The 25666-nt window shown below is 46.8% G+C and overlaps 3 protein-coding genes across 7 annotated transcripts; 1 reads left to right on the top strand and 2 right to left on the bottom strand.

Annotated features, from left to right (window-relative positions):
- Positions 1 to 69: 69 nt before the first annotated feature.
- Positions 70 to 11161, bottom strand: nup62l (nucleoporin 62 like). Of its 5 annotated transcripts, none has more exons than XM_088597086.1 (13): positions 11036 to 11161; positions 9472 to 9781; positions 8623 to 9098; positions 8114 to 8203; positions 7473 to 7577; positions 7138 to 7242; positions 5564 to 5690; positions 4774 to 4918; positions 4254 to 4303; positions 3601 to 3735; positions 2952 to 3081; positions 1873 to 1939; positions 70 to 310 (listed from the first exon to the last, which is right to left on the bottom strand). In XM_088597086.1, the coding sequence occupies exons 2-13, from the start codon at positions 9771 to 9773 to the stop codon at positions 219 to 221; spliced, it is 1824 nt and encodes a 607-aa protein (XP_088453212.1). In that variant the 5' UTR covers positions 9774 to 9781; positions 11036 to 11161; the 3' UTR covers positions 70 to 218. The 5 variants fall into 5 exon arrangements, with proteins under 5 accessions (XP_088453212.1, XP_088453211.1, XP_088453210.1 ...); XM_088597085.1 differs by lacking the exon at positions 11036 to 11161 and adding an exon at positions 10443 to 10544; XM_088597084.1 differs by lacking the exon at positions 11036 to 11161 and adding an exon at positions 10332 to 10529.
- Positions 11028 to 14560, top strand: dnaaf6 (dynein axonemal assembly factor 6). Its single transcript, XM_088597105.1, has 6 exons — positions 11028 to 11159; positions 11361 to 11424; positions 11900 to 11993; positions 12210 to 12306; positions 12950 to 13035; positions 13184 to 14560. Exons 1-6 carry the CDS (start codon positions 11070 to 11072, stop codon positions 13311 to 13313), a joined length of 561 nt encoding a protein of 186 aa, XP_088453231.1. The 5' UTR covers positions 11028 to 11069; the 3' UTR covers positions 13314 to 14560.
- Positions 14003 to 24984, bottom strand: cnga2a (cyclic nucleotide gated channel subunit alpha 2a). The gene is made up of 7 exons (XM_088597083.1): positions 24892 to 24984; positions 20085 to 20221; positions 19701 to 19811; positions 19428 to 19607; positions 19112 to 19219; positions 18388 to 18494; positions 14003 to 17452 (listed from the first exon to the last, which is right to left on the bottom strand). The coding sequence occupies exons 2-7, from the start codon at positions 20189 to 20191 to the stop codon at positions 16026 to 16028; spliced, it is 2040 nt and encodes a 679-aa protein (XP_088453209.1). The 5' UTR covers positions 20192 to 20221; positions 24892 to 24984; the 3' UTR covers positions 14003 to 16025.
- Positions 24985 to 25666: the final 682 nt, after the last annotated feature.

The following is a 25666-nucleotide window of genomic DNA, read 5'->3' as shown; positions in this document are numbered from 1 at the left end:
AGTGTGAGTCTCCTGCTGTGAAATCACTGTCACTGATGTCATGATGGAAATAAATGAAACAGCCTAGAATCAGCCTGGCAAAATCACTACTTTATTGTAACAAAAGAGACCCCTCTAGCCCCACTTTTTCATCCCTCAGAGTACACATTCTAGGGCTTTATGGGAAACAGCTGTACATCAGCATGTACATACAGATCGTAATCAGTCAAGTTCTCTGCCTATTCAAACGTAATCCTAAAGCTCTTTTCCTGTTCCTTGCGGCGATTATCACACAGCTTGGACACTTCTTCCACTCTCCTCTGCAACAGGACTGTACAGAGAGGGGAAAAAAAGAAGGAAGAAAATATTGAAACAAGATCTTAAAAAGATTTTTAAAAGTGGCAACATTACTCATACATGGCGCCTTTAAGAAACTGCAACAAGGAAGCACAAAATGCATTATAATACAACTTTATACAAAGCACTCACACTTTTACAACGACCCTACTGGTTTTACTCTATTAAAGAACAGGGCCACATTGAACTGAGAGGCCTTGAAATAAGTTTAACTGCAACATAACCCAGAAAAAACAACAATATACAGTAGGATCTAGTAAAGTCTGACCCTCCACCACACAGGGTCTGCAGATGGGTATTCCAAAGGCTGATATTGTTTACATGGACGCTGAAATGCTGTGGGGAAAACTATACAATTCCACATGTCTTGCGAATAACCATGCATAAATATGGATCTGTGGATCTACTGCAAATTAGCTCTAAACCTGACATTTAGACTTTCTTCATATCCTCGGCAAGAGCTTTCTAACAACAAGGGTTAAAACACAACAAACACCGAGTTAATGATTCACTTAGGTTAAAGGGTTAAACCCTCTACCCAAGATCCTGCTGACATCTCCAAAGCTAAATTTAGGAATTTCAACAAAGCAGCACTTTATTATAATCCCATCTCTGTTTGCACAGGAATGCATCCATGGGAAGAGGCACTGTTCCCAGCAGCTAATGGAAAATGAGTTTGGGATGAATGCTGACTAGGAAGACTCAGTTGTTTGCAAAAATACGAGCAATCAACTGTGTTACACGAATATGCGAAATACATATTCACATTTCATTTTTTGATAGCAAGCAAAGCCTATACGCATGAGCTTACAATGTGATTTTAGGGGCCAGTGTTTAAAAGGCATGTGTAGGATATATAAAGTCACTGTGTTGTTCACTGTAGTTTATAAGTAAGTTTATAACAAAAGGCCCTCATTCTCTCAATTCCCTTAATTCTAAAGCCAAGGCTATTTCTAAGTGCTTTTTTAACCTTAGACACAGCATGAAAAGCCTCTATTACTAGAAATCTCATGTCAGGAAGAGGACATACTTGCTATTTATGTAAACTTTAACACAGAATGCAACCACAAAATAACTGTCCAGATATCAAACATTCCCCAGGGGCCCTAGTCAGTTACATAAACATGTGACTGGCTTTTTAAACCTAAGGAATTAAGTCTAATCAAATTCTACACAAACTATTCTGCTGGTCAGGCCGATGAATATGTCACAAGATATCACAAAACATGGCAATTTTAATAAATACGTTTAAATTCTGTTCTATGTAGTGCCAGAAACATTGATACCCATTATTTCTTTGCTGCCCACTTTCTGCCTTAGTGAGCTTATGGTAAAGGGTTTAATTGGGCACGAAGCCCAAAATACATATTTACTCTCTGTTGAAAACAAGGACAAGCTAAAAGAGTTATTCTCGGAATGAAGGGAAGCTCCTGAGTCCCTTGATAGCAGTTTTAGGAGCTGCTGCTCGAAAACTATTCATGAAACGTTTTATGAGCACCATCATGGAAAAGAAAAAAAGTACACCTGCACACTCACCAGAATTTTGGTCGATCCACTGAAGAGAATCCATGTGTGCATTCAGAATTTTGCAGATTTGCTGGAGCTGGTAAAAGAAAAAAAAAAGTTATCAAAAGTTTTTTTTAGAAACATAAAACTAATGTTAGAGTCCTAAGGCAATATACAACAAGACACGTGTTTGGGTATATGTATATGTGTGTGTTTGTGTTTTAAAACAAGAAATAAACGTAGTTGGTTGACGGATGAAATTTTGCTTTCTTTCCTTCACTCAATTTCACAAGATTTCAGCTAGTTGTAAAACTGAAAAAGCATCATATGAACTCTCAAGAACCCATTAACACAAATATCTTCCTCTCCTATCACCACAAGTCTACAACATATTCCTACCCTTTTTCAATTCTCCCAACCCCCATCAAACTCCCAGATTTTCTAGAGGGCCGGGAACAGAGACAGAAAAAAATTCACAGTGGCTCAAAATCCTGTGACACCACCTCGTGTCCAAGGCAAGGCCACCCAGCAGGATGAACTGGAGACGTAACACGTTCACTGACGCACTTTCAGCAATTCTCAAAATGTGTTTCAGCACCTGGCTTATGGGTTAAAGCAGGTTCATACTGTACTTTTTGATAAGGAGATCCTGGTCTTTCTAACCAGACACTTAGACCCACAGCGGGTTTGACAGTCACTCAATTATTCTCTTCGATCCTCCTTTACTGCTCCTCTCTCTCACCCAGCAACTCCCTGCCTCTCGCCTCCTCCTTTTCCCTCCTGCTCCTCACTCTTTCCCCCAGAAGATCCGGCGGTATCCATTTATTTCTTCCCTAACAGAGCAGTGCATTGGAACGTGGCCTTTTCATGGGATGGCACACAGTCCAATAGGTTTAACCAGCAGGATCTCAAGCAGTTCTTAAAAGTTATCTAAAACATTTTTCCCCAGTCATGACACTTTTCTATGTGTGCTGGGGGGGCAGTGGATGAAGGGGGTTTTTGGGGCTGTGCTTTTGCAGACCCCAATCTGAATCACCCCTAAGTGTGTCTCCACCCCACCCCACCCCACCCCCAAGCCCCCGTACGGGAAGATCACGGTTCATTCTCACATTGAACCCCTGGCGTACCGGGTCGCTGGTGTCGGCCGGGCCGCTGGAAGTGTTGAGGTGCTCGATGATCTCCTTCAGATCCTGCGACATCCTCTTCAGCTGGGCGTCCACGTTCTCGGCCAGCTTGTACCTGACGCAAGCAAAAAGAGATGCATCACAGGGGCCGGTTTTACTGCAGTGAAGGTAAAGCATCACATCACGCAACAAACCGTGCGCGCCAGCTTATTTTGCGGCCTGTCAAAAAGTGCTTTCTTTCAGAAATGTTGAAACATCGTTTTAAAAATATATTTGAGACTTTACTCATGAGTTTTAAATCCCTACCTATCCAAGGTAGGGTGATGTCTCAAGAGAGGAAAAAAAAACACTTTCCACTGTGGGAGGTTTCACAGTTCAAAGACTGTCCTACTAGGGGAAAAGATGCCATTTCTAATCAAATTACATGAAAGTATTTACAAAAAAGTAATATGCATTAATGCAGCTCTTGCACGTACAGTAATTCCAATTCTAGACTCTCCGTGATGGACCTGTAAGACTGGTAAGGTTCGCTGTACACTGACAAATGATCTTGAAAGAGTCCCAGGATTCCAGGCTGGAGGAAGGAGGCCCGTGTAAAGAACCAGTGCTTTCAAAAATGGAAAAGGGAACCTACGTCCTTTCGCGCTCCTCATCTGCATTCTGCATGTAGATGGTGCCGCTCTGCTCCTTCACGGACTCCTCCAGTGGGGACAGCAGGTCCTCCAGCTCTTTCTGCTGGGAGAGGATGAAATCCAGTTCCTGGTCCAGCCTGCAGAACAACAAAGGATCGTTTTATACAGCAGAGCAGGGGTGCACTTTAAAGCCCACGTTCCTAATTATTCAGCTGGGCCAGCTCTCAATCTCTCTCCCCCCACCGTCTTAGGTGAAAATATGTAAAACCTACTTGGAATAAAGCCCTTAAGTAACATGATGTGTCCCTCAGGCTAAACCAATTTTAAAGAGAGAGGACTATGTCATAAAAGATTTTATCAGCAGGTCATAAAAATGATCTACTGCAGATTAAGAACTTCATAATTGTCTCACTTTATCAATGTATCTGACTGAGATCACACAATATTGTAATAAAAAATGTCAGAACATATGCCCTCCTGAAAACGGTGACCCCGACATTTGGCAATACTGGGGTCGCTTCAGTGTTCAGAGTTCAGTGTTCAGGGAGCATTTAAAGTCCTGGGGAAAGCAGGCAAAACCAAATCCAAAAACAGTTCTTGTGAAAGGCACTCCTGATCAAGAGCCAAGATCAGCCTGCGGCCCCCCTGACCTTACCTCCTCTGGTCCAGCTTCACTTTCTCCACCTCCCTGTGCAGGGACGTGATCTGAGAACGGAAACAGAGACACAGCACTGACATTAAATCTCCCCTCTGCACTGTCCCTGCCACCTTTAATTCATGCAGTGAAACACTTCTTTACACACAGCGCACAGGGTGTCTTCCACACAGCGGCTCCTCCTATGACCGCAGTCACACTAGTTCCTGAACCACGTCTTACACAGCACCTCAATTTCTTCTCACATATTCAACACAGAATTTTTAATATAGCATTTTATCCTTTGCGGATACTATAGTACGGTGTTAAAACTACAAGACGAGTACCATCAGGCTTCTGCAGCTTACACAATCCTCTGTGCCCACCCTATGTACCTTGTACCATGCGAGGCCTGCCATCTCTTCTACTGACTCTACCTCTTCCAACCTTCGTTATTTTGGGACCCTTTTTTCTGCACCCCCCACCCCATCTGGGACTCCTGCAGCTCCGGTGCCCTGAACAGCCACCCTCCCTTCAGCACCTTCTCTCCGTTCTCAATGAGCATGCGGTCCCAGGCATTGACTTGTGTGGCCTGCTGCAGGAAGTGCCTCTCCTGGTCCTCCAGCTCCAGGCTCCACTTGTTAATGAGGGACTCCAGCTGGGCGTACGTCATCACCGGGGGGGCGCTGGGGTGGAGACAGCAACAGGCTGTGAGCGCACTGACACCGCAACGCTGAAATCGGCGCCAAAGTCTCCTGAACGCTTGCGCACCAGTGGGGTTAAAATCAGCCTTCGGAAGCCTGGTTCATGTGGTCAAGCTTGTAGAAAATGCAATGACTGTATCCATTCTTTTTCGTGCCTGGTGTTGCCGCTGCATAAACATTACCAAGTAACTGATCCGAATTGTATCTAAGGAGGGGTGCAACGTCCAACAGAGATGGGAAGCACCAATCCTCTAGGGCTAAAGTTCTGCAAGTAATCCGGATGTATTTCAATTAGCACCTTGCTAAGATCAAACAACTTCACCAAACGACTTATATGATTAAGCGTACAAGTGGAATTAAATGTTAGGACCTTAATGCCTTCAAGGGCTTAAGATGCTCATTCCTGGGGTACAGTACACGTTTTTTCATTTCGCTCAATACAAAGATACAAAGAAATACACGTACTGAAGAAAGAGACAGTAATAAAACCACCCAGAATGGGATTTTCCTGCAGATTCGGGACTCATACATGCTTACTTGGAAAGAGAGACAGAGATGAGAGCACTGGGAGAGACAGAGTTGGCACGGAGGTGGCCGCGTAAAGCAGGGAGTCTAGTCTGGTGGTACCTGGCAGTGGAGGCAGGGGTGGCAGTGATTGTCGCAGCAGTGAGAGGGGCCACCGTGCTGGCAGCAGCTGTTCCGGTGGGCTTCAGGCTCAGAGAGAATCCCGTGGCCGAGCCGGAGGTCGTCCCAGCTGGAAAAACACACCAGGCATTCCCTCAGTCACTGCAAGCTCAAGGCCTGGCCCCCTCACAATGGGTTCACTGCACCCATTTAACACTAGGAACAAGTAAAGGTTTATTCCATGTAGGGCTGGGCGATAATTCGATAACGATAATTATCGCAATCTAATTTTCCTTGATATAATGTTAACAAAAGTTCGATAAATGTTCGATATATGTTTATGCTTTGCGCATGATATGAGCATGCACACAAAACACTGCGCGAGTGCGTGTTGCAGACTGGGCAGCTGACGTGGTGGTGTTGACCCACACGGTGGTGGCTGACAGGACTGTAGTTAGAGTGGAGAAATGAGCGACACTGAAGCAAATGTAGTGCTGCCAACGACCAGCTCGAAGGACGATGACGTCGTCGACAGAAAAGGTCATTAATTTGGAGATATTTTGGCTTTTTTCGATCAGACATAAAACAAAGCACTTTAAACTTTGCAGTCTGTCTGAGACATCTTCTATGTGTGTTTTATCACACTGCAGTATTTAATTTTTCTATTAAGATATTTATTTTGTAAGCTTTACTCATGCATATTTTGACATAAAAAAAGACTTGAATACTCTCTACCTCAGATTTGTTTAATGTTTCTGCTGTTTGGCAAGTGTTTGTTGTGTTCTTAAAATAAAGAAAAATTTACCAATAAACTGTCTGGTTTCTTCAACGTTTACTCAGGATAAAAAAAAATCTTTCTTTAAACTTGAAAGAAATAATGATTTGACATTTATCGTGATAATTATCGATATCAACTGATATGAAACTTTTTATCGTGATAATGTTTTTGGCCATATCGCCCAGGCCTAATTCCATGTTGAAAAGAGAAGAAAAGAAACAACATTTTGGCTGTAGAGTCTACTTCAGGTGTCACCAGGGCACCAGGATGGGACCCACCTGTGCTAATATTTTTGTTGGCTGGGTAGAAGAATGCTTCTTCGCTTCTTACACTGGCTTTGACGCCGACCTCTAAAGGCGATACCACACCTGAAGAAGACTTAACAGCCGAAAAGTTGTGTTTCTTTTCTTCTCTTTTCAGCATGGAATAAACCTTTACTTGTTCCTTTGCAGCCTATGCATGCTGACACAGCTCCCTACTTGAACTTCTTCAACCCATTTAACACTATTCTACAGCAACTGGTAACATTAGAAACCAGTTTAACAACTGAATGAACAAGTGTTCCACAACAGTACAGCTTAATGAGCAGAGTGTTTTTAATGCACTAGAACTGATAATTGGGGACCTTAGTGAGGTAAATCAACAAGTTTTTCCAGGTGGATTGCAGATAATTCTGGAAGAGACCAACAAAAGCCTGCTTGCTGGACAGTGGCCCTTGAGACACAGCACTGAGGAGCTCCGACTCCAGACTTTATTCCTGTTATTAATGCTGTTGAGGTTCAGTTGCATCTCTTCTCACCCGTAGTGGCTGTGCTGATGGCAGATATATTCCCCAGGGGTTTCAGCGTGAACCCCAGTCCTCCGCCTGTTGAGGTTGCTGCAGGTGTGGCTGCTGCTGCCCCCACTGTGCAGAATGTAGACGGGGGGGAGGAGAGAAAGGCAGAGGGGAGGACAGGTCAGAAATTAATTCACACAAATCACCGAACTCAAACTCTCCTTTAAACCAAACAGCCGAGGGTCACTTTTCTTACACTACAGGAAATAAACCCTTTTCTTTTTTTTTATGTCGGCCATGAGGTGCGCCTGGGGGAAAGTTAAGTACAGTGCGTGTCCGCCCTGGGGACAGGAACTCACGGATGAAGCCTGTGGGGACGGAGGACGCTGCGGTGGGGGCGGCGAAGAGGGAGGAACCAACTATCGTGGAAGCCTGGGTGGCTGACGCTGTAGTAGCTGCGGCTGCTGGAGAGGAAACAAAACAGTCACGACTCACATTCAGAGACTCCTTACAACACTACAGCAATGCTGCCATTATGGTAGAACTTTCCAAGGTCCTGCTGCAGAGTAGTTTCAATCAAATGTCCTTACCCGCTTATTTACATTAATGAATACACGCTGTGAACTCAAATCTGCTAAATTACGAAGACGCTGACAGTTTCTCAGAAAGGAATATGCGCTTCATGTTCAGGGTGAGTATTTTAGCTCAAACCAGGGCTGGGCAAATCCTGGTCTCTAATGCCTTCAGCAAAGCAAGAATACAAGGTTCATCCTGAATGAGTTAGTAATTAATTCCAAGTTAAACTCCCAGCAAATGCAGCTTGGATCCATTCAGCTCAAGAATGCAAAAAGAGTCTATGACAGGGACTGTAATCTTCAGGGTATGGAACTGCATTCCTCAATACCACTCCACACTACCTACTTGCGTCCTACAACACAGTCCGCACTGCTCACTTTTATTTATATGGCCTCTGCATTGGACATAAAAGCCCCTTTCTCACCTGCAGGTTTTGCTCCGAATGAGAAGCCTGATCCCTGGCCGACAGCCCCTGTGGCTGTGGAGGCTGGGGCGACAGATCCCAGAGTCAGACCTTTTGAGAAGATGAGGAGAAGAGGGAGCACTGCTGTCAGCACAGCAGACTTAAGACAAAACAAGTAACAAAAAGGCTTGTTCCTTTAACCTTAGACATATTTGAAGGGAAAAGGGTATACATAATCACAACTACTGCACTATAAATAAAAAAATATTACTGCAATAATCGGGGCATGTTTCAAAGGTAAACATGAGCACCAGAAAATCAGAGACACGTGACAATTCTAGGTTAAGATATCAAAATCTGATCATTTAACATCTTTTGTAACGTGTTTTCGTTATGACCAGCTCTTGTAAGACACCGGAACCATAACCAAACTCAGAAACAAACTTGATTTAAGGATGGCACCAGAATCAGAACCACTGCAGGCGTCTGTACTGAGTTAATCTCAAGAATGGCAGTGCCAGGAAGCTCACCTGTAGTCTGACCCCCTAGGGAAAGGCTGCTAGCTGGCTGGCTGGTTGCTGTGGTATTACTGCTACCAAATGAGAATCCCCCCCCAGTGCTAGCAGCAGGGGCTGCGGGTGCTGTTGTGGTGGTGGCTGGGACCTTTGGCGCCCCAAAAGTGAATCCCCCTCCAGGCTGGGAGTTTGCAGGCGCCCCCAAAGTGAAACCCCCCATCGCTGCGGGCTGGGCCTGAGCTTGTGTGGGTGCAATCCCCAGTCCCCCGCTGAAGCTAAACCCTCCAGTAGAGGGCGCCGCCGCGGTGGTCTGTGTGGTCAGGACCCCGCCAAGTGAGAACCCCGACCCCGAAGACTGGGCAGGCTGGACAGGCTGGGCAGGCTGGACAGACTGGACAGACTGGGCTGTGCTGCCCCCAAGGATCAGCCCTCCAGAGGATGCGGGCTGAGAGGTGGCTGACAGGTTGAGGCCGAGCTTCGCAGTGGAGTTTCTGCGGGAACAGAACAGAAACTTTAAGTTAAAACTCTCTCACCAACAGCGTGGTTTTACAAGAAATAAGAAAAAATGATGAAAGACATATACACAGATCAACTTGTCGGGCTCCCTAGGTCTTTTAATGAATTAAAGGATTATTTGAATCTTAATTAAGGGATTCGAATAAGGGATTAATTGAATCCCTTGTTTGCGGACCCTCCCGACCTTTATAAATGTGTCTTTCGCGCAAACCCTCAAATGAGGACCAGTGAAGGACGAACCTGCCCCCCGCAGTGTCATTCTAAAAAGACGAGCCCCTCTGCTCGAGGCACGAACCCCTTCTGAGCTCAGGCAAGAGTAACAGAGCTGCGCTGAACGGCGGCACTGACCCAAAAGAGAAGCCACCCGGGCCGGCGCCACTTTGTGCCGGGGTGCTGAAGCTGAAGCCCCCCTGGGTGCTGGCGCCGCCCTGCGTGGACAGCGAGAAGAGGCCCGAGGACTGGGGGTTGGACCCCGGGGCCTGGGACTGGGCGGGGGTCCCGAAACTGAAGCCCCCCACCCCTCCCGCTGCCGGGGTGCTGGTGGTCAGGCCAAACCCAGTTGCCGGGGCGGCCCCTGCAGACGTCTTTGGGGTCCCGAAGGTGAACCCCCCTGTGGTGGCGGAGCTTTGGCCGAAATTAAACCCACTCATGGCGCATCCTGGAAGGGGGAGAAAGGAGAGAGACAGAGACCTTCAGAGACAAAAACAAAATTAAGTATTCCTTTACACAAAGTGTTGTGGGAGCATGGAGTAAGACACCCAGCCATGTAGTTGAAGCTGATACCCTGTTTTTTTTTTCACGAATCAGCTGAATGAGATCCCGGGATCAATTAGCAACTACCTTAATGGCCCCCTCTCGCCTACAACCTTTCTAATGAGAAACTGCTAGCATTAGTTAAGCAAACAGACGAAGAAGTGATAAACAGAGAAAGATAAAAAGAGAACGAGAAAAGAAGTACAAAACGTCTCCAACATTTCAGTAGAGAAATCAATGCGTTTGCATAACACAAACCGTTTTGTAATTTTAACTTAAGTATGTGAAATAAGTTCCCGTCAGACGTGTGGTTTTAAATATGATCTCTGAACGTAATACTACATTTGTATCAATAATACCAGCGACAACTGTCAAACGACAACATGCACACGTTGTATCACAAACGAGAGAAACGAAACACTTCCGACTACGCAGATTCTGAATAAGTAACTTACTACTTAAGAGTCTCGGGAACGCAGAGCTTGTCAGATTCCTCAGGTATGTGTTATAAAAATTAATAGTAACCTAAAATAAGTATACAATCAAGTATGATAAATTTAACAAACCGGAAAACGTTCACAACTTCCAATTCTAATACGCTGCCACCTCCTGCGCCATTTTTGCGCCAGAGTATACGTGAGGACCCCAGCCTGTGAGTATGACTGGCTATTGCATTGCCTAAGATAACAGTTTTAAAACTATAACCACAAATTACAAATAATTGTAAACTGAATGAACAAATAATTCATACCGGAAAATTTATGGTAATTGTACAAACGTTTTGTTTATTTTTTATTTTAAAAACAAAACTGTATAAGCGGGAACAGGCACGGACTGTCTTGGCAGAAGTGACGTATATGCATCTGTTCGCTGATTGGTGTGCTACTAAAGGTGCTACTCAGTGATTGGTTTAAGCTTCTGTCAACCACATCTCTTTAGCTGGGGGGGTAATTCGGTTGCCATGGCATCGAAAGAAAGCCAAGCAAGAAGCCACACTCTAGTACTATAATAATCATTACTGTGTACATAGATCTGAGATTACTCCTCCTGAAATTACCCGACAGTAAAGGAGCATAAACATATTCAAGTTTTAAATCAGAAAATACATTAAGCTAACATCTCTGTAAAAAGTGTTTAAAAAAATAATTCACAACATTACAGTTTTAGTCCCGTTAGGGTTAACGAGCAGCGCAATGGACAACATGTCCTCGACGGAGACTCTCCAGGCTCTGTCCAGCCTCCTCTACACCGACCAGGAGTCTGACGAGGATGACAGCATCTCGGTAAACCTGCGTCTTCAGAAATATTATTCCTGTCCCTACGTGTGTATGACGTTTGATAGTCATCTTGCATGTTCAGTATGTGACCATCTCTTCAGTCAAGAGTCATTTTAAATTGCTATAATGTAACGAAAATAATGTTGTTATTATTATTATTATTATTATTATTATTATTATTATTATTATTATTATTATTATTATTAGGTTCCACCTGCGGCAAGAATGGGACCTGGTCAGATTGGCCCAGCCAGAGCAGTGGAGAAAGACGGTGAGTCTAGATCTGTGTCCTCTTGACTCCTCTGCCTTTTTTTTAATACGACAGATAAGCTGTGCTTTCGGAACTGGAGAGCGCAGCCTTAAAATGTATCTGAAATTACCCTGCGATCTCACTGGGAGTCGCTGTTGATAAGAAAAAAAAAAGTTTGTTTTTCAGGTTATTTCTGAACCTTTATTTAAATAACGACACGGACTCAGTTTTTCTTTTTTAACTCGATGTTCCTTGAATTGTCTGTCCGTGCCGGATCTCCCTTACACAGATATGATTTTTAACTCGGGCGTTTGTTTCATCGTGACACATATTCCAGTGTGATTTATTTTTCCTGTTCAGTTTTGCAACGAGTCGTGCTTGATTTAAGGTAACACCTTTGAAGTTGTCACCATTGAGGGAATCAGAGCGGGAGGGCAGGGTGCCTGACACCCCTGTGCTGATCAAAGGTTGGCCTCCCCTCTATCTCTCTCCCCAGCTCCCTCAAAGGACAGCAGGCAGATCTGGAGTGAGGAGGAGGTGGCAGAAGGAGCACAGTTCGATGACCTCTGTGACCCCCGGCCACAGCCCGAGTGAGTGAGAGACTGTTGAAATTCAGGAGCACCTCTGGCAACGAATTCCTTTTCAGGTTTTTTTTTCTTCCCATTTGCATGAGCAAACTTATTAGCTTGGAGCTCTGGTTTGCGATATGAGCGTGTTGGCTGGGACTGACGCGGGGTGTAACATCCTGCGGTGGTTGTGGACGGTGCAGTGTGTCCGGAGGTTAACCTGCCTGCTTGTCTGTGCAGGTATGAGATCCTCCTGAAGCAGAGGGTGGGCACCGAGGATGTGTTTCTGGGTATGAGCAGAAAGAACCCCTCCTCCGCCTGTTGTGAGAGCATGCTGGTAAGATTAATCCCCTCCGACACCTCCTCTGTTTACAGCTCCTCACCCAGGCCTTTGCACACTCTTGCTCAGAATCCCCTCCCCTCACCTCTGCGTAACCCTTTAAACTTCGCCCAAGGTATTTAACTTTCAGTTAATATTAGACAGGCAAGTTGGATTAACACTCGAAAAAATAGCTGAAAACAGGCCTGAATGTAAAGAGATGTTCACTGATGTCAAAATGGAAACAAATGTTATAAAAATTTGTAAAAAAAGGCTCAGCTCTAACAGAAGTCAAGAATCCAAATGTGTGTTTAGAATACTGATGGATTATGCACAACAGGGCTGTGGCTGGGATTGGGGAAGGAAGGTTAAGAACACATTCAGACACATCTACAACAGCTCCTTGCACTCTGAGTGAACAGAGAATCACGGTCTGGGCTTTGCAATTCAGTGTGAAAGCAGGGTCTGTCTACCTTGCAAGCAACTGCCAATGTTGGGCAGCATGCTGAACCAGCATAAAAGCAAAGAGCAGGATGTGCACGTTGGTTTTACAGACTGTGACGTACTGTACCTTACACAGAGATGAACAAGAGGCACAACCTTAAGTGCCCAAAAAAAAGGTTTAAGGCAAATGAGAATCTGTTCCTTTCCTCCTCTCTAGGTCAAAATCAAACTGCCCAACACAAAAATCACTGACTTGGTCCTCGATGTCAAAGAGACTTTCCTTGATCTACGAACACCAAAATAGTAAGAAACCAAATCTCCATGTGGCACTGCTAAGCGTTTTCCTACAGCTGGAAACGATGCACTCTATATCCATATCTTAAGTGTATTACTAAATTAATTTGTTCTATTATTAAACAAGATATATCACCTCTCTCCCTTTCTCTGGCAGTAAGCTGGGGCTGCACCTCCCTCACCCTGTGCACAGTGAAGAGGGGAGAGTCTGCTTCATCACGGAGAGGGAGGAGCTGGAGGTCACCCTCCCTATGGACCGCCCACTGGACAGCATTAACCTGGCCTGAGAGAGAGGAAGAGTGTGTGACTGTGCTGGAGCCCTGGGTCCAGTCAACCAAAGCACACTTGCGGGGTGTTTACACCAGAGCCCTTGTCTCAGCTGCACAGGAATAATGCTTACATGTTCTGCCTCTTGTCTTTCATTGAAAATGTTACAGTACATCAATGTACTGTAACTGTACTGTATCTATGTACTGCTTCATTACTCCGCTCTCCTCCCCACTGAGAGCTGATGTGTGGTGAGCGTTCTGGCGCGCTATGGCTGTGTACGGAGTGTCCAGAAAAGCGCTATATAAGTGTAAGCAATTATTATTATAATTATTCATTATTTTATCTCATTTGAGAAGCAGAAGCAATAAGCATAGGCATAAGCATAAGCTGATTTTATATGGAATATGAAATTCTCAACTAAGACTGCAATTCCTGCTGTCCGTTTTGAATCTGCTGTATAAATGTAAGCAATTATTATAATTATTATTATCAAGGGAACGCAGCCTCCGTTCTTCTAGTTCAGAACACGGAGACACATCCGACTGTAAATCCTGACTGCAAGCAGACACCAGGACAGCAACACAAGAGCAGGCCTGTAGGGGTAGCAGAGTACCAGGCGAGAACCTAGTATGGCCTTGAAGTTGATCATGTATGGGTATATTTCCAGCATGGCTTAAGTGTCACAAAAAGAACACATTTAATACAATTGTAGCAAAAAGATTTTATTTGTTTTCCCCTTCTTTTCAGCAAAAAATTATAGTATTAAAAGTATAGGCATTGTACATTGTTTTGATTGTTCATGAAGTATTATTTTTGTTTTCCTTAACACATAAGAAATGTTTAAGGCATTGGAATTCCAACCAATCCTAACCGATCCTAAATGGTCTAGTGTCCTCTGGTGGTTTAGTGAGAGATTTTTCATGCCTCTTTAGTCCTGCTGGAACGGTACAGTAGAGAAGCCATTAATCTGTAGCACTTTGACAGCACATTGAATGTTAATTTGTTCTAACATAGCTGTTTTAAGACAGAGTGAGAGTGAATTATCAAAGACTCCCTCAGCAGGGTTCTGTATGTATGTCAGCAGTATGTCAAACTGTTCACTCTGTCACCTGACTTCCTCTCATTAATAGAAATGCCCTAATTATGGATCACACTGTTGTTGCCTGCAGATAGTCTTCTATGCTTTATTACTGGAATTAACATTTTTATTGCTTTCTTTCTACTGTGTTTTGAACTCTTTAATTAAATATAATCTGTTATCTGATGGCCTTCAGCTCTCTGTGTAAAAGGTGGCAGTTACAAACCCCACATTTCCTTCAGAACCTGATGGCATTGGTTTATGTGATAAGTTTATAATTAAAGTATGTCTAAAACTTTACCTTTGCACACAATTCCCTCCTTCCATACATGTAGTGGACAGTGTTCTGTTCAAGTAACCAATTCAACATCATCTATACCAGATACCAGGCTTGCCCAACTCAGGTCAGAGAATAAGAGTTAAACAGATGGAAAGAAAAGCAGAAACCGTCTGGCCCTCTAAAACTGTTATGCATCCCTAATCCATACCCTTTTAAACTGGGTCTCCCTGTAGGAAAGTGGTCTCAAATTGGGGGCTCCTGGGTCTTCTGGTTTTTCTTTCAACCTGATCAGTCAAGTAACAGCCAGAAGATACTAAACTCTCCAGGACCTGGGTTTGTGACCCCTGCTTAAGGAGACTTACAGGGTGTAATAGGAACCCTTCCTGTTGCTCCTACATGGATTAGGGGACAGTCCTACAACTGGACTAGAGTAGAGCACTGCAGGGGTCAGACTGAGACAGTATTACCTGTACCCTAAGGTAAAAAAATACATTCAATAGCTTTTTGTTTTTACAACTAATACACAGAGTCAATGCAGTTTCTGTTTTTCCTTTTTTATAAATCTTATTTTCTTAATTAAAATAATTACTAATATCTTCTTGAACACAAAAGCTTCCATAAATGCGTTAATAAAAAATTAGGCATTAAAAATGGCGAGCTACCAGTAGAATGTTGTTTCAGTGTGTAAAGTGCACTTAAGTGTAGTGTCATGCGCTGCCTTAAATGCTTGTGTACACGGCTGTGTCACATTAACACCCGAAAACAGCTAGATACACATGTTCCATTGTTAACTGCTTATTTACATCCCTTCGTCAGTCTGTGTAGACGGGGAATTCCAGTCCACAGGGATCGTGATTCCATTCAGTCACATCCTGCAAGGCACCTAAGCTGTGCACAGACCTGACTTGGTGCATTCAGCACACGCTCCACACTGGGGAGTTATTGCATCATCACTGACCACTGAGGGATTACATCATTCTGTAAGGCTGTGTCACAAGCAAAACAGGCCCTGCTGCTCCAGGTCACACATAGTGCTACCCCGAATGGACCATATGGCAAAGGTGGGTCAACTGTCCCAGTGCAGAGCAGAAGGCCCATATACTCCACTATGTCACCAGCACCTTTTACCTCCTCATGGTTCTTCTTTGTTCTTTTCATCTGTAATTGTGCCTCTCCAGTGCACAACGTTCTCGTCCTCTAAATATAATGTAAAGGGCCGCGGCACACAAAATGACATCTCGGGGGTGAAAATCCATTCGCGGAAACATACCTCCTGATCACTAGAACAAATCTCTAAAAATAGACGTGGAAAGCGGAGTGGAGAAAGGCTTCCAGCCCCCATCCCCCAGGTGGGACTGGGTCGTTGTGTGCTCAGCTGCGGGAGTTCCCCTCGCTGTGCGTGCCGTCAGTGTCGTTGGCGCTCTCGGCCCCATCGGAGAGGAACCCGCTGCCCATGTGCCGCACCCTGCGCTCCAGGACCGAGATGCGCTGCTTGAGCCGCTGTTGCGTGGCGGTGTACTCGCTCAGCAGGCGGGCGAACCGCGTCTGCAGGTTGTCCAGCGAGGACTCCAGGCGCTCCACCTTCTCCTCCACCTCCTCGCCGCCCAGCCCGCCCTGCGCCGCCGCGCTCTCGTCCAGCAGCCCCTCCTTCAGCAGGATCTCCCGCCCGCGCTCCTCCAGCACCTTCTTGGCATCGGGGTACTCCGTCACGGCCTCCATCAGGTCGTCCTTGGAGAGGCAGAAGAGGTCGGAGTATCCGATGCTGCGGATGTTGGCGGTTCTCCGGTTCCCCATCTTGCTGCCCTTGATGTTGAGGATGCTGATCTCCCCGAAGCAGCTGCCCGCCGTCAGCAGAGCGTACTGGGTCACGCCGTCGTCGGCCACGACCGCCAGCTTCCCCTCCTTGATGATGTACATCTCCTTTCCGATGTCGCCTTTGCGGCAGATGTAGTCGCCGGGGCTGAACACCTGGGGGCGCAGTTTGAGCACCAGCTCCACCAGCAGCCCAGCTTCGCAGTCCTGGAAGATCCGGACCTTCTTGAGCGTCTCCAAGTGCACGTTGATGGCGATCTCGGCGCGCAGCTTGTCCGGCAGGTTCTTGAGCACTTCCTGCTCGTCCACGGCCTTCTTGTTGGTCCACAAGTAGTCGAACCACTTGATGACACGGGCCTCCAGGTCCTTGCTGACCTTGCGGAACTGCATGTAGTGCTTGATGGCGTCAATGCGCGCCTGGAACTCCGCCCGGGTGGCGTTCATGTTGGAGATCATGGATCCCACGTTTCCCACGATGGTGGCGAAGATGAGCACGCCAACCAGGAAGTCGAAAACGACAAAGAGGAACTCCTCGTCGCGGACCGGCGCGGGCATCTCGCCGATGGTGGTGAGCGTTAGGGTGGACCAGTACAGGCAGTAGATGTACCCACTCGTCAGGGAGCTGTACTCGGAGTCCGAGATATTGGGGTACACCCAGGTGTCGGAGCCGAACCCCAGTGACTTGGAGATGGCAAAGTAGATGCAGGCATTCCAGTGGATGATGATCAGGATGTAGAGCACCAGGTTGCAGATGCGGAAGATGTTGGGGTAGTTGGTGCGCGTCTCCGTGCGGTCGAAGAACTCAAACATGCGCGGGAAGCGCAGCAGCCGGTTGAAGCGGAGCTGTGGCGTGTGGATGCCCGTGGCCAGGTAGGCCAGGTCAGTGGGCAGGATGGACAGCATGTCCAGCTTGAACTGCAGCGTGTGGATGTAGCTGTCCCTCAGCTTGGACAGGTCCTTCACCAGCAGGCCCTGCTCCAGGAATCCTGGGTGGGAGAGGACACCGCGTCACACGGGGCAGACGGCATGACCGCAGATCAAAAGCCAGTCCTCACGGCCAGCGGTGCCTCTGAGGTTTCCTTCCACCCTCAGTTCATTCACCCACTTATTCACTTCATTTGCCTCCATTAGGACCATCTTCCAGGATTTCAATGGGTGATGGATTAAAAGATAATTGCGGAATTGGGGGGGGGGGGGGGGTTTGGACAGTGCTAACTGTGATCATCGCATTTTGCTGACTCGGTTCTACACACCCACGTATTCACTGACTGACCCATAGAATAATCTGCCGAATCACTGATCCCGCTTCATTGACGTCTCTCAAAATGAATGAAAGTTCAATTATAGTTAAGTGTGGGACACGTTTCCGCAGCTCTCCATTTACTGTGAGGGAGGAAACAGCACAGTTTATCGCAAATTCCAAGCTACTGGTGCAACTCATTCACTGCAAATATTGAAACAGTTCTTGTTCCATCCTTGCCTTCCTGACCCTTTGGGTCAACTGGCCTTCACACGGAAAGATTAATCAGAGAGCTTTGGAACTGGTTTCAGCGCGCACAGAGCTGCAGTTTTCAAGTCACTTAAGACTATTAAAAAGGTCAGATTAGAATCTCTTAACATTGCAGACCTGTAAGCAATGAACGATCTACCTTGCTGGCAAATTACTAGATAAATCTGGGGGTTCAATAAAACCGTCAAGAATTTAGCTGGAAAAGAGCCAGCAGTGACTGAATTCACGGGACCTGGGCTGAAACAAATCAATATCACATGGAAGTGTTATTTTTTGTTGAGTGTTTTTCTGAAATCATACTCCCTCATTTAGTACAGCAGGGGTTGTCCACACTGATCCCAGAGTCTGACGGGTCTCTCCGACCAGCCAGCAGCCCGTGACCCCAGCAAGGCCGGAATCGTGTGTCCTCACCGGTGCGCAGCCGAACGCAGGTGTCCAGAATGTAGACGGAGTCCGACACATAGTCCAGGACCAGCCAGAGGATGAAGTTCTCAGTCTGTAGATCGTCAAAGCAGGCCCTGCACACAGCAGAGTGAGCTCAGGCTCTGTGTCACTCCTTAAAGCAGCCCTGTCCCTTGTGCAGGAAGGGTCCGGGGGAGTGAACAGGTGATTTTAATAAAAACGTTTATGCTCACTGGCGAAAATATTAGGAAGCACGGGCCAAATATATGGTCTCTCTGAGTGAAAGGCAATGCATGATGGGCCTGAGGAGAACAAGACAGATCTCACCCTCCCTACTTGGTCAAAAGAGCAGAAATTGAGCTGCATATCAAAGTGTCAGGGCCTTCCTGGTTAGTTTAAAAAAAGGGTGCGTAAATTGTTTTAGACTATAAGAGAGGAGCCCAGTGTCAGAGCAGAGTGAGTAACGACACTGATACACTCCCTGGGCTTCCAGCACCACATACTGTACTAGCTCATTTTTATGCATTGATGTGTAAAGATTAAGCTGGTTAAGTATCATTAAGAACTTGTTAATTAGGCAGCTGCTTCCTGTGACTTTCTGCCTCCCTCCCTGTCTGTCTACTGTTCCCTCTCTTTCTCAATACAGTACTCTACAGAGCAACAAGACTCAGGTATAATATTAAACCCTCAGACCAGACAATACTCTACGACAGAAAGAACTGCAGTGCCTAACCTCGCCACCAGGAGGCACCAGTTGTACAGTACAGCAACAGCGATGACAAACAGCCAGCGGTAGTAGAGGTTGTCAGCACGGTCGACCACAAAGACATCTGACTTCTTCCTGCATGGAGAGAGAGGGTGATGGTAAACAAACTGCCCTGTGACCCCATTATCCTGGAATTCTATGGAAAACACAGTCACGGGACTTTTAGGCTGCTAGGCTGAGAGCTGCACTTTTTCGGGGTGCACAGACAGAAACAAAGGCAGATTGCTCTACAGATGGAGTGGCACTCGAATGGGTAAAATGACAGGATAACGGGGTGACATACTTGCTGTCGGTGCCTGCGACCTCATTGTTGTTCTGGCCCGGCTGAGTGTTGCTGAACCGGCTTGGAGGGGCCCTCAGCTCAGGCCCACGGAACCGCTCCAGGAACGAGTCGGGCCGCTCCTCCTCCTCCAGCAGGCTCTTGTGGGCCCACTCCCGGAGGGTCACCACCAGCCGCACCAGCCTGCAGGGGGAGACACACGGCGGGTGAGACACCATCGCTTGGCGGCAGCGCACTGACAGGGCGGTACCTCCGTCACCCGTCCGCAGGACTCACCGAGACATGGCCCCTCGCCCCCGGAAGGAATTCTGCGAGTTCGGCCCACGGGGGTCAAGGGTCGCGACCCGCTGCAGCTCTGAGGACGTGTCATCGCACACTGACTGTGCCCTGCAGACAAGCAGAGTGTCAAGGCCAGGAAGCCAGAGCGCAGCACCAGGACAGACGGGGCACTGCTGTCAGTCAGACACACCGGCATGAAGATACAGGATACTGCAGGCTCTATCAACTATTTGTGAATTTGCTTGCTCATCCACTCCTTTCCAAACTGGCCTATGCCGAAACTCCACTCAGAGGCCAAAGGCACTGCACCAGAGTGGACTACACTGCTCAGGACAGCAGCACGGCTGATCTGCATCTCGCACTGCCCCCAAACCCCCTCACCGGCTCAGAGTGCTGTCGGCTCCGTCCAGCTCGTCCTCCAGCGAGGTCTTCACGGACAGCCGGTGGGCAGACAGGTCTGCGCTCTTCCCAGCCACCTGGCCCGTCATCCTGGCTCACTGCGGCCCTGTCAGAGAGGACTGAGGACACGGGGGAGTCCTGAGGTCTGCATGGGCTGTGAAGCGCTCCTGCTCGTCAGTGTAGCTTTGCACATAAACATCAGGGTCTAAAACCAAGCTCTGCTCTTACTTTCACACCAAGTGGCTGAAGGACAAACCACTGATCCCAGAACAGCAGCTCACTCCCTCCTCCCTCCTCTTTCCCCATTCCCCAAACATTTCAATTACTTCCTTCTGGTGCACTAGGGGGAATACAGTTTTGGGAACATCCCTGTCTGCAGTGTTGGGAATATCTCCGCTCAGGCTGAATTTGTATAGAGCTGGAGTCTCCAAGCCTGATTACAGAGAGGTCCAGTAGGTATTACAGAGAGAATTTAATCCATTTCCAAAGGGAGGAGCCCAGTGTCAGAGCCAAGTGAGTAACGACACTGATACACTCCCTGGGCTTCCAGCACCACATACTGTACCAGCTCATTTTTATGCATTGATGTGTAAAGATTAAGCTGGTGTCATTAAGAATAATGGTGTCATTAAGTACTTGCTAATTAGGCAGCTGCTTCCTGTGACTTTCTGCCTCCCTGTCTGTCTGTCTACCATTCCCTCTCTTTCTCAATACAGTACTCTACAGAGCAACAAGACTCAGGTATAATATTAAACCCTCAGACCAGACAATACTCTACGACAGAAAGAGCTGCAGTGTCTACCCTCGCCACCAGGAGGCACCAGTTGTACAGTACAGCAACAGCGATGACAAACAGCCAGCGGCTGTCATTTCCAAAAGCCTGGAACAATTTCACTATGACGTGATTAACTAAATAGATGCTGTTCAATAGGTAATTCAGAGAACATCTGGTACAACGATCAGAGTATTCTTCAGCTCTCTTGGACAAGTGTGCACTTTATTGAAATGGTACTTGCTTAGTCGATCAATTATTATCAATTATTCCTGATCATTAAAGAACGGGGAGTTTAGGATGAAATAAATGAATTACTGGACTTATTACCCCTGCTTTAGTTCCAGTGTCATATAGAGCCTATGACTGGGCGACACTGTGCTGGCATATAGAACTTAACAAGTGATGTCAACTTTAGGGCTTAGTTCTGCTTTTTCTTAATGAAACTGACATACTATTAAAACTGTCTGCTGCAATCGCTGTGTTTGTACAGGCAAAGTAAACATGACCATAGAGTTTTCATTCTTCTGCACATGTCCTCTCTCTACGTGCTCTGCCTCCCTGGCCAGCTTGCTTTCCAGGGTCTGTCTCAGGCAGTGCAGACTCTCCTCCCCTGCAGTCACCTGAAGGACCTTCTAATGATTGACTCCATTAATGCCAAATTCAGCTCCTGACGTCCAGGAAAACACACATCCACGTGAGAAACCATATGCATCTATCGCGCTGGGTATTTTGAGCCTGGGTGTTAACCTGGGGATTTTTCTGTGTTGTATCTGACACCAGCATCATTAAAGAGGCAGCAGCCATCACAATATTTACACCATTCACCGTGGTAAATCACCCAGCGAGCAGAGGACACCGCCAGGGGAGGTGAGAGAAAGCACATTCCCAGCTCTCCTTAGTAACACTCCTGTCTCTGTGGATACAGCCTTGGCAACCACAGCAACATGCAATTGCAGTGATGGTGCTTGCCACCCCCCGAGACAGAGGGAGAGAGGGACAAGGGGCTGGAAGTGGACTGAGAAAGACAGAGGCACGTTCTTCCTTAGGACTTGAAAACCCTCCTGACACATCTACGGCTGATAATGTATTCGCTCTCATACTCACGTATGTGCTCTGCGCCCAGCCCTGATCCTGCCCTCTAATATCCAGCAGAGTCACGTCAAAACGTCAGCACTCGGGGATGCTGAGATAGTGCTAGGTTTTCTTAAAGGATCTTAGCAGTATGTGAAAGAACAGAGAGCTACTGTAAAAGAGAGTGAAGGCAGGGGCTCCTTCCAAAAAAAGGCGCCGTCCTTCGGACAAGATGGAAAACCGAGGTTCTGACTCTGTGGTCATCAAAAATCCCGGGGCGTTTCTTGAAAAGAGTACGGGTGTTATCCTGGTGTCCTGGCTAGATTCCCCCCTGGCCTTTGCCAATCATGGCCTCCTAATAATCCCCATCTCTGAACTGGCTTCATCACTCTGCTCTCCTCCCCACTGAGAGCTGGTGTGTGGGGAGTGTACTGGTGCACTATGGCTGCTGTCACATCACTCAGGTGGGGCTGCACACTGGTGGTGGTGGAAGAGAGTCCCCATTACCTGTAAAGCGCTTTGAGTGGAGTGTCCAGAAAAGCGCTATAGAAGTGTGAGGATTAAGAGGTCAGAGAGATCCTGGTTAGGCTGGTCCACCATGTTTACCTGCACACACTTCATGCTAATAGAGCAACTTAGCTAATCAATTTGATCACTGGACTCTTCTCCTCCAGTCCCTACATATTGCCCTCCTTCTTCATCTCTCTCTCAGTTCGAACCTGTTGGGGGCTCCTTCTCTTCCCCCAGAACACATACACACCACATGCTTTTAAAAAAGAACTCTAACTCCTGATTTCCATTCTGTTTCACGTCCTGTTCATTCCAGCTTGGGTCTGTTCTGTTTGTGGATTCATTGATCTGCCTGGTTTGGGAAAGCCAGGAGGACTCTCAACTCAACTTTTCATCTCAACTCCATTCTCTGTCATCTAAATGAATCAGCTATTGATCTCATGGGCTGTGACAGGGATGACTTATGGACACCGGCGCACAGACTACAGTAACAGTAGCAGGTGACTGGCAAGTCCAATCCACCAGGCTGATTAATGATAGCTTGTGAGCCCTACAAACCTGACTGTCTCATATGTAGTCGATGTGGATGTGTTGGAACAGCACTGTATTGATAATTGCTGTTTATCATGAAAGAAAATGTTATGTTCCCTCAGCAGAGGAAGCCTCTGTTTTCTCCTTGCAGCGGAGAACAGCACAGGGAGGCTAATGAGACCATTAGATCTCCTGCGACTGTATTTTACTAATGAGCCTCATTAGGGACCGTCTCTGCCTAGAGCACTGTGGGTTACAGTTGCCACTCTCCACACCCGTCAACAGGTACCGTCCCTCTCCCATCTCTCGCACCGCTCCTCACGCCCACTACACTGAATGAGAAGAGTCCCGCTGTCTGAGAAACAGCACAGAGACACTACTAGGCACTGATGCGGTTCGTAGGGTTTGAAAAGCAATTCATATGTCACATGCCCAACACCAACCATTTTAAAATGTATCACTGTGAAATGTGTCAGCACAGTGTGTTGTACTGTCACGTCACTGGTTAAAATGATTTGGGCACAACTGTTACATTTGGGCACAGGGCTACTCTCCAGTAACTATTATCTTTCTGTAGCTTTCCAATCAATAGATCAATGAATGCATAAATCAAACATTTGACCCTTTATTCGGGCTTTACCTACTCACGGAAAGCACCCTCAGGGGTTTAGAACTACAATCAAAGACAAAAAAAAATAGTTTTTTCAACAAAAGGCAGGATGAGACCCTCCAGTCAGGACAGGGGAAACGAGTTTATGCAGAAGAATGTAAGAGCTTGGAACAAGCTGCCCACCCATGTTAGTGATATCTGGATTTCTTTAAAAACAAACAACAGAATGACAGCCTCTGATCAATCAACCGCTAGGAAGAAATTGTTCAAGATGGGCTGAATGACCCCCCTTTCTTTTGCAGACTTTCCTATGTTCTCATCTCAAAAAGCCATTTTACAACAGGGAAACAGCATTAAAACTGAAGTCGTATTTCAGCCCCTTACATACAGCAAACTCATAGTACCAGTATTTTATTTTCAATACAACTCCCTTGAAGGGAAGAAATAAAACAAACTGGTTGTGTCATGTTTTGGCTGTTGCTGACTTGTACACAACTTATTACGGAGGGGACAAAAACAATTTATTAGTCCTGTAACATCGCACATACATCGGCGCAAATTTCCTGAAGGGAAGACTTGAAATGGACAGCACCCGATATTGCCTTACATGCTATAAAGGCTTCACTGGTAAACTCTGGAATGGATCTGACTGCTGTGCACAGGGACTCTTACTCCAAAGGCTGTGTCAGGCAGTGTTAAGCTGCCACACAAGTCTCATGGTGTTAACAGTGGCCCAGAACAGCAGGGGACTTCCCAGTTGTCATGGAAGGACCAGAGCAGAGGATAGCAAGAGGTTTACACCGGCACCCAGACAGGCCAGCTTATAAAACAGCAGGGAAAATAGATATATTCACAGTGAAAACAGCAAACTGGCAGAGCACAGCAACACCACATGAAAATGAGACCTTGCCAGACCAATAGAGGGAGATGTCTATTTGTCCCAGCATATTTCTGTACTCAGAGTATGAATAACATAAGCTCTATGGGCACAGCACACACAAGGGCAAGCTGAAGGATGCACATGAGACTGTCCTTTTTGTTTTGCGCCGGTATCAATGTCGCAGTTTTAGGGTCGCTGTAACAAGGCTGCTCATTTTAATCTGGCAGGGCCATCTACAGGGATCAGCAGCAGTTGTTCTTGAACCCGCGCCCCACTGAGCAGGCACTGTGAGTTCGGGAAGACTCCAGGGGAGCCCTGTGCACTTCGGCTGTATGGGACTCATGCCGCCCACGTTTCGAAACTAAGTTGCTCACAGCTTAGCACCTGGGAAGAGAGACTGAGAAAGACTCACCACCAGCTTGACTCGCAGCTCCTTGCTGCCTGTCAGAAACCCTGCTGGTCACCCCGACCTGGAAACGTTTTCTCCATCTTAGGTACGGTGCCCATCTGGAGACTGGGGAGAGTACCAATGCAACTCGTCTCTTCTCTTCTGCGTTTCCTGCAGGTTAGCTCTCTCTCTATCTCTCTCCCTCCTTCTCTGTGTCTCTTTAGATGCACCCGGTAGGACAGCTCTCTGTTTCTCTCCTTCCCTGACCTGTAGGTCCGTTTCTCCCTGTCCCTTCGGAAGCAGCCCCGCAGTTCAGCTCTTTCTCTTTGTCTTCTCTCTCAGCCTGCGTACCTCTGTGTGAGCTGTCTCTCCCCCTGTGCGCTCAGACGAGTCTCCAGGAACTGGACAGGGAGCACTGCGCCGTGGGGCTGATGATCACAGGAGAGAACATTAGCATAAACAGCACTACAGGAGCACAGAAAGCCCTTCACATCGCCCTCTTTCTCCCTCTTTCCACCTGGACAAAAGCAAAGCAAGTCTGTTTCCTTGTGTGTTTTTCATCTCTATTCAGACTTCTCCACAGCGGGCAGAAGAGAGCACAGGGACACAAAGAAGCAAAAGAGCGAGCACCATCATTCAGATCTTTTCCCATGAATACATGAATAAAAAAAGGGGTTTCTTTCAGTTTTTTCTGGCCTCCCGTTGACTTAATGTGTCTCCAGCAGTCGGGCCCACACAGCAGAGCTTCGCTCCTGGTTATTCAAGTGAAGCTCCGATCGCTTTGATCCGAGCGGCTAAG

Source organism: Lepisosteus platostomus, chromosome 10 (assembly GCF_059453375.1).
Source record: "Lepisosteus platostomus isolate fLepPlt1 chromosome 10, fLepPlt1.hap1, whole genome shotgun sequence".
In the NCBI taxonomy this organism is placed as follows: Eukaryota; Metazoa; Chordata; class Actinopteri; order Semionotiformes; family Lepisosteidae; genus Lepisosteus; species Lepisosteus platostomus.
This window is presented reverse-complemented; position numbering and strand designations above follow the sequence as displayed.

Bases quoted from the DNA above. Each gene is read 5' to 3' on its own strand.
- nup62l (XM_088597086.1), bottom strand. From the start codon at position 9,773: ATGAGTGGGTTTAATTTCGGCCAAAGCTCCGCCACCACAGGGGGGTTC. The intron at 8,204-8,622 runs GTGAGCTTCCTG...TCTTCTCAAAAG, and splicing joins CCTAGGGGGTCAGACTACAG to GTCTGACTCTGGGATCTGTC. The intron at 4,304-4,773 runs GTGCTGAAGGGA...TTCCGTTCTCAG, and splicing joins TCATTGAGAACGGAGAGAAG to ATCACGTCCCTGCACAGGGA.
- dnaaf6 (XM_088597105.1), top strand. From the start codon at position 11,070: ATGGACAACATGTCCTCGACGGAGACTCTCCAGGCTCTGTCCAGCCTC. The intron at 11,994-12,209 runs GTGAGTGAGAGA...TTGTCTGTGCAG, and splicing joins GACCCCCGGCCACAGCCCGA to GTATGAGATCCTCCTGAAGC. The intron at 12,307-12,949 runs GTAAGATTAATC...CCTCCTCTCTAG, and splicing joins CCTGTTGTGAGAGCATGCTG to GTCAAAATCAAACTGCCCAA.
- cnga2a (XM_088597083.1), bottom strand. From the start codon at position 20,191: ATGACGGGCCAGGTGGCTGGGAAGAGCGCAGACCTGTCTGCCCACCGG. The intron at 18,495-19,111 runs GTTAGGCACTGC...TGCTGTGTGCAG, and splicing joins TGGTGCCTCCTGGTGGCGAG to GGCCTGCTTTGACGATCTAC. The intron at 17,453-18,387 runs GTGAGGACACAC...TCTCCCACCCAG, and splicing joins CTGCGTTCGGCTGCGCACCG to GATTCCTGGAGCAGGGCCTG.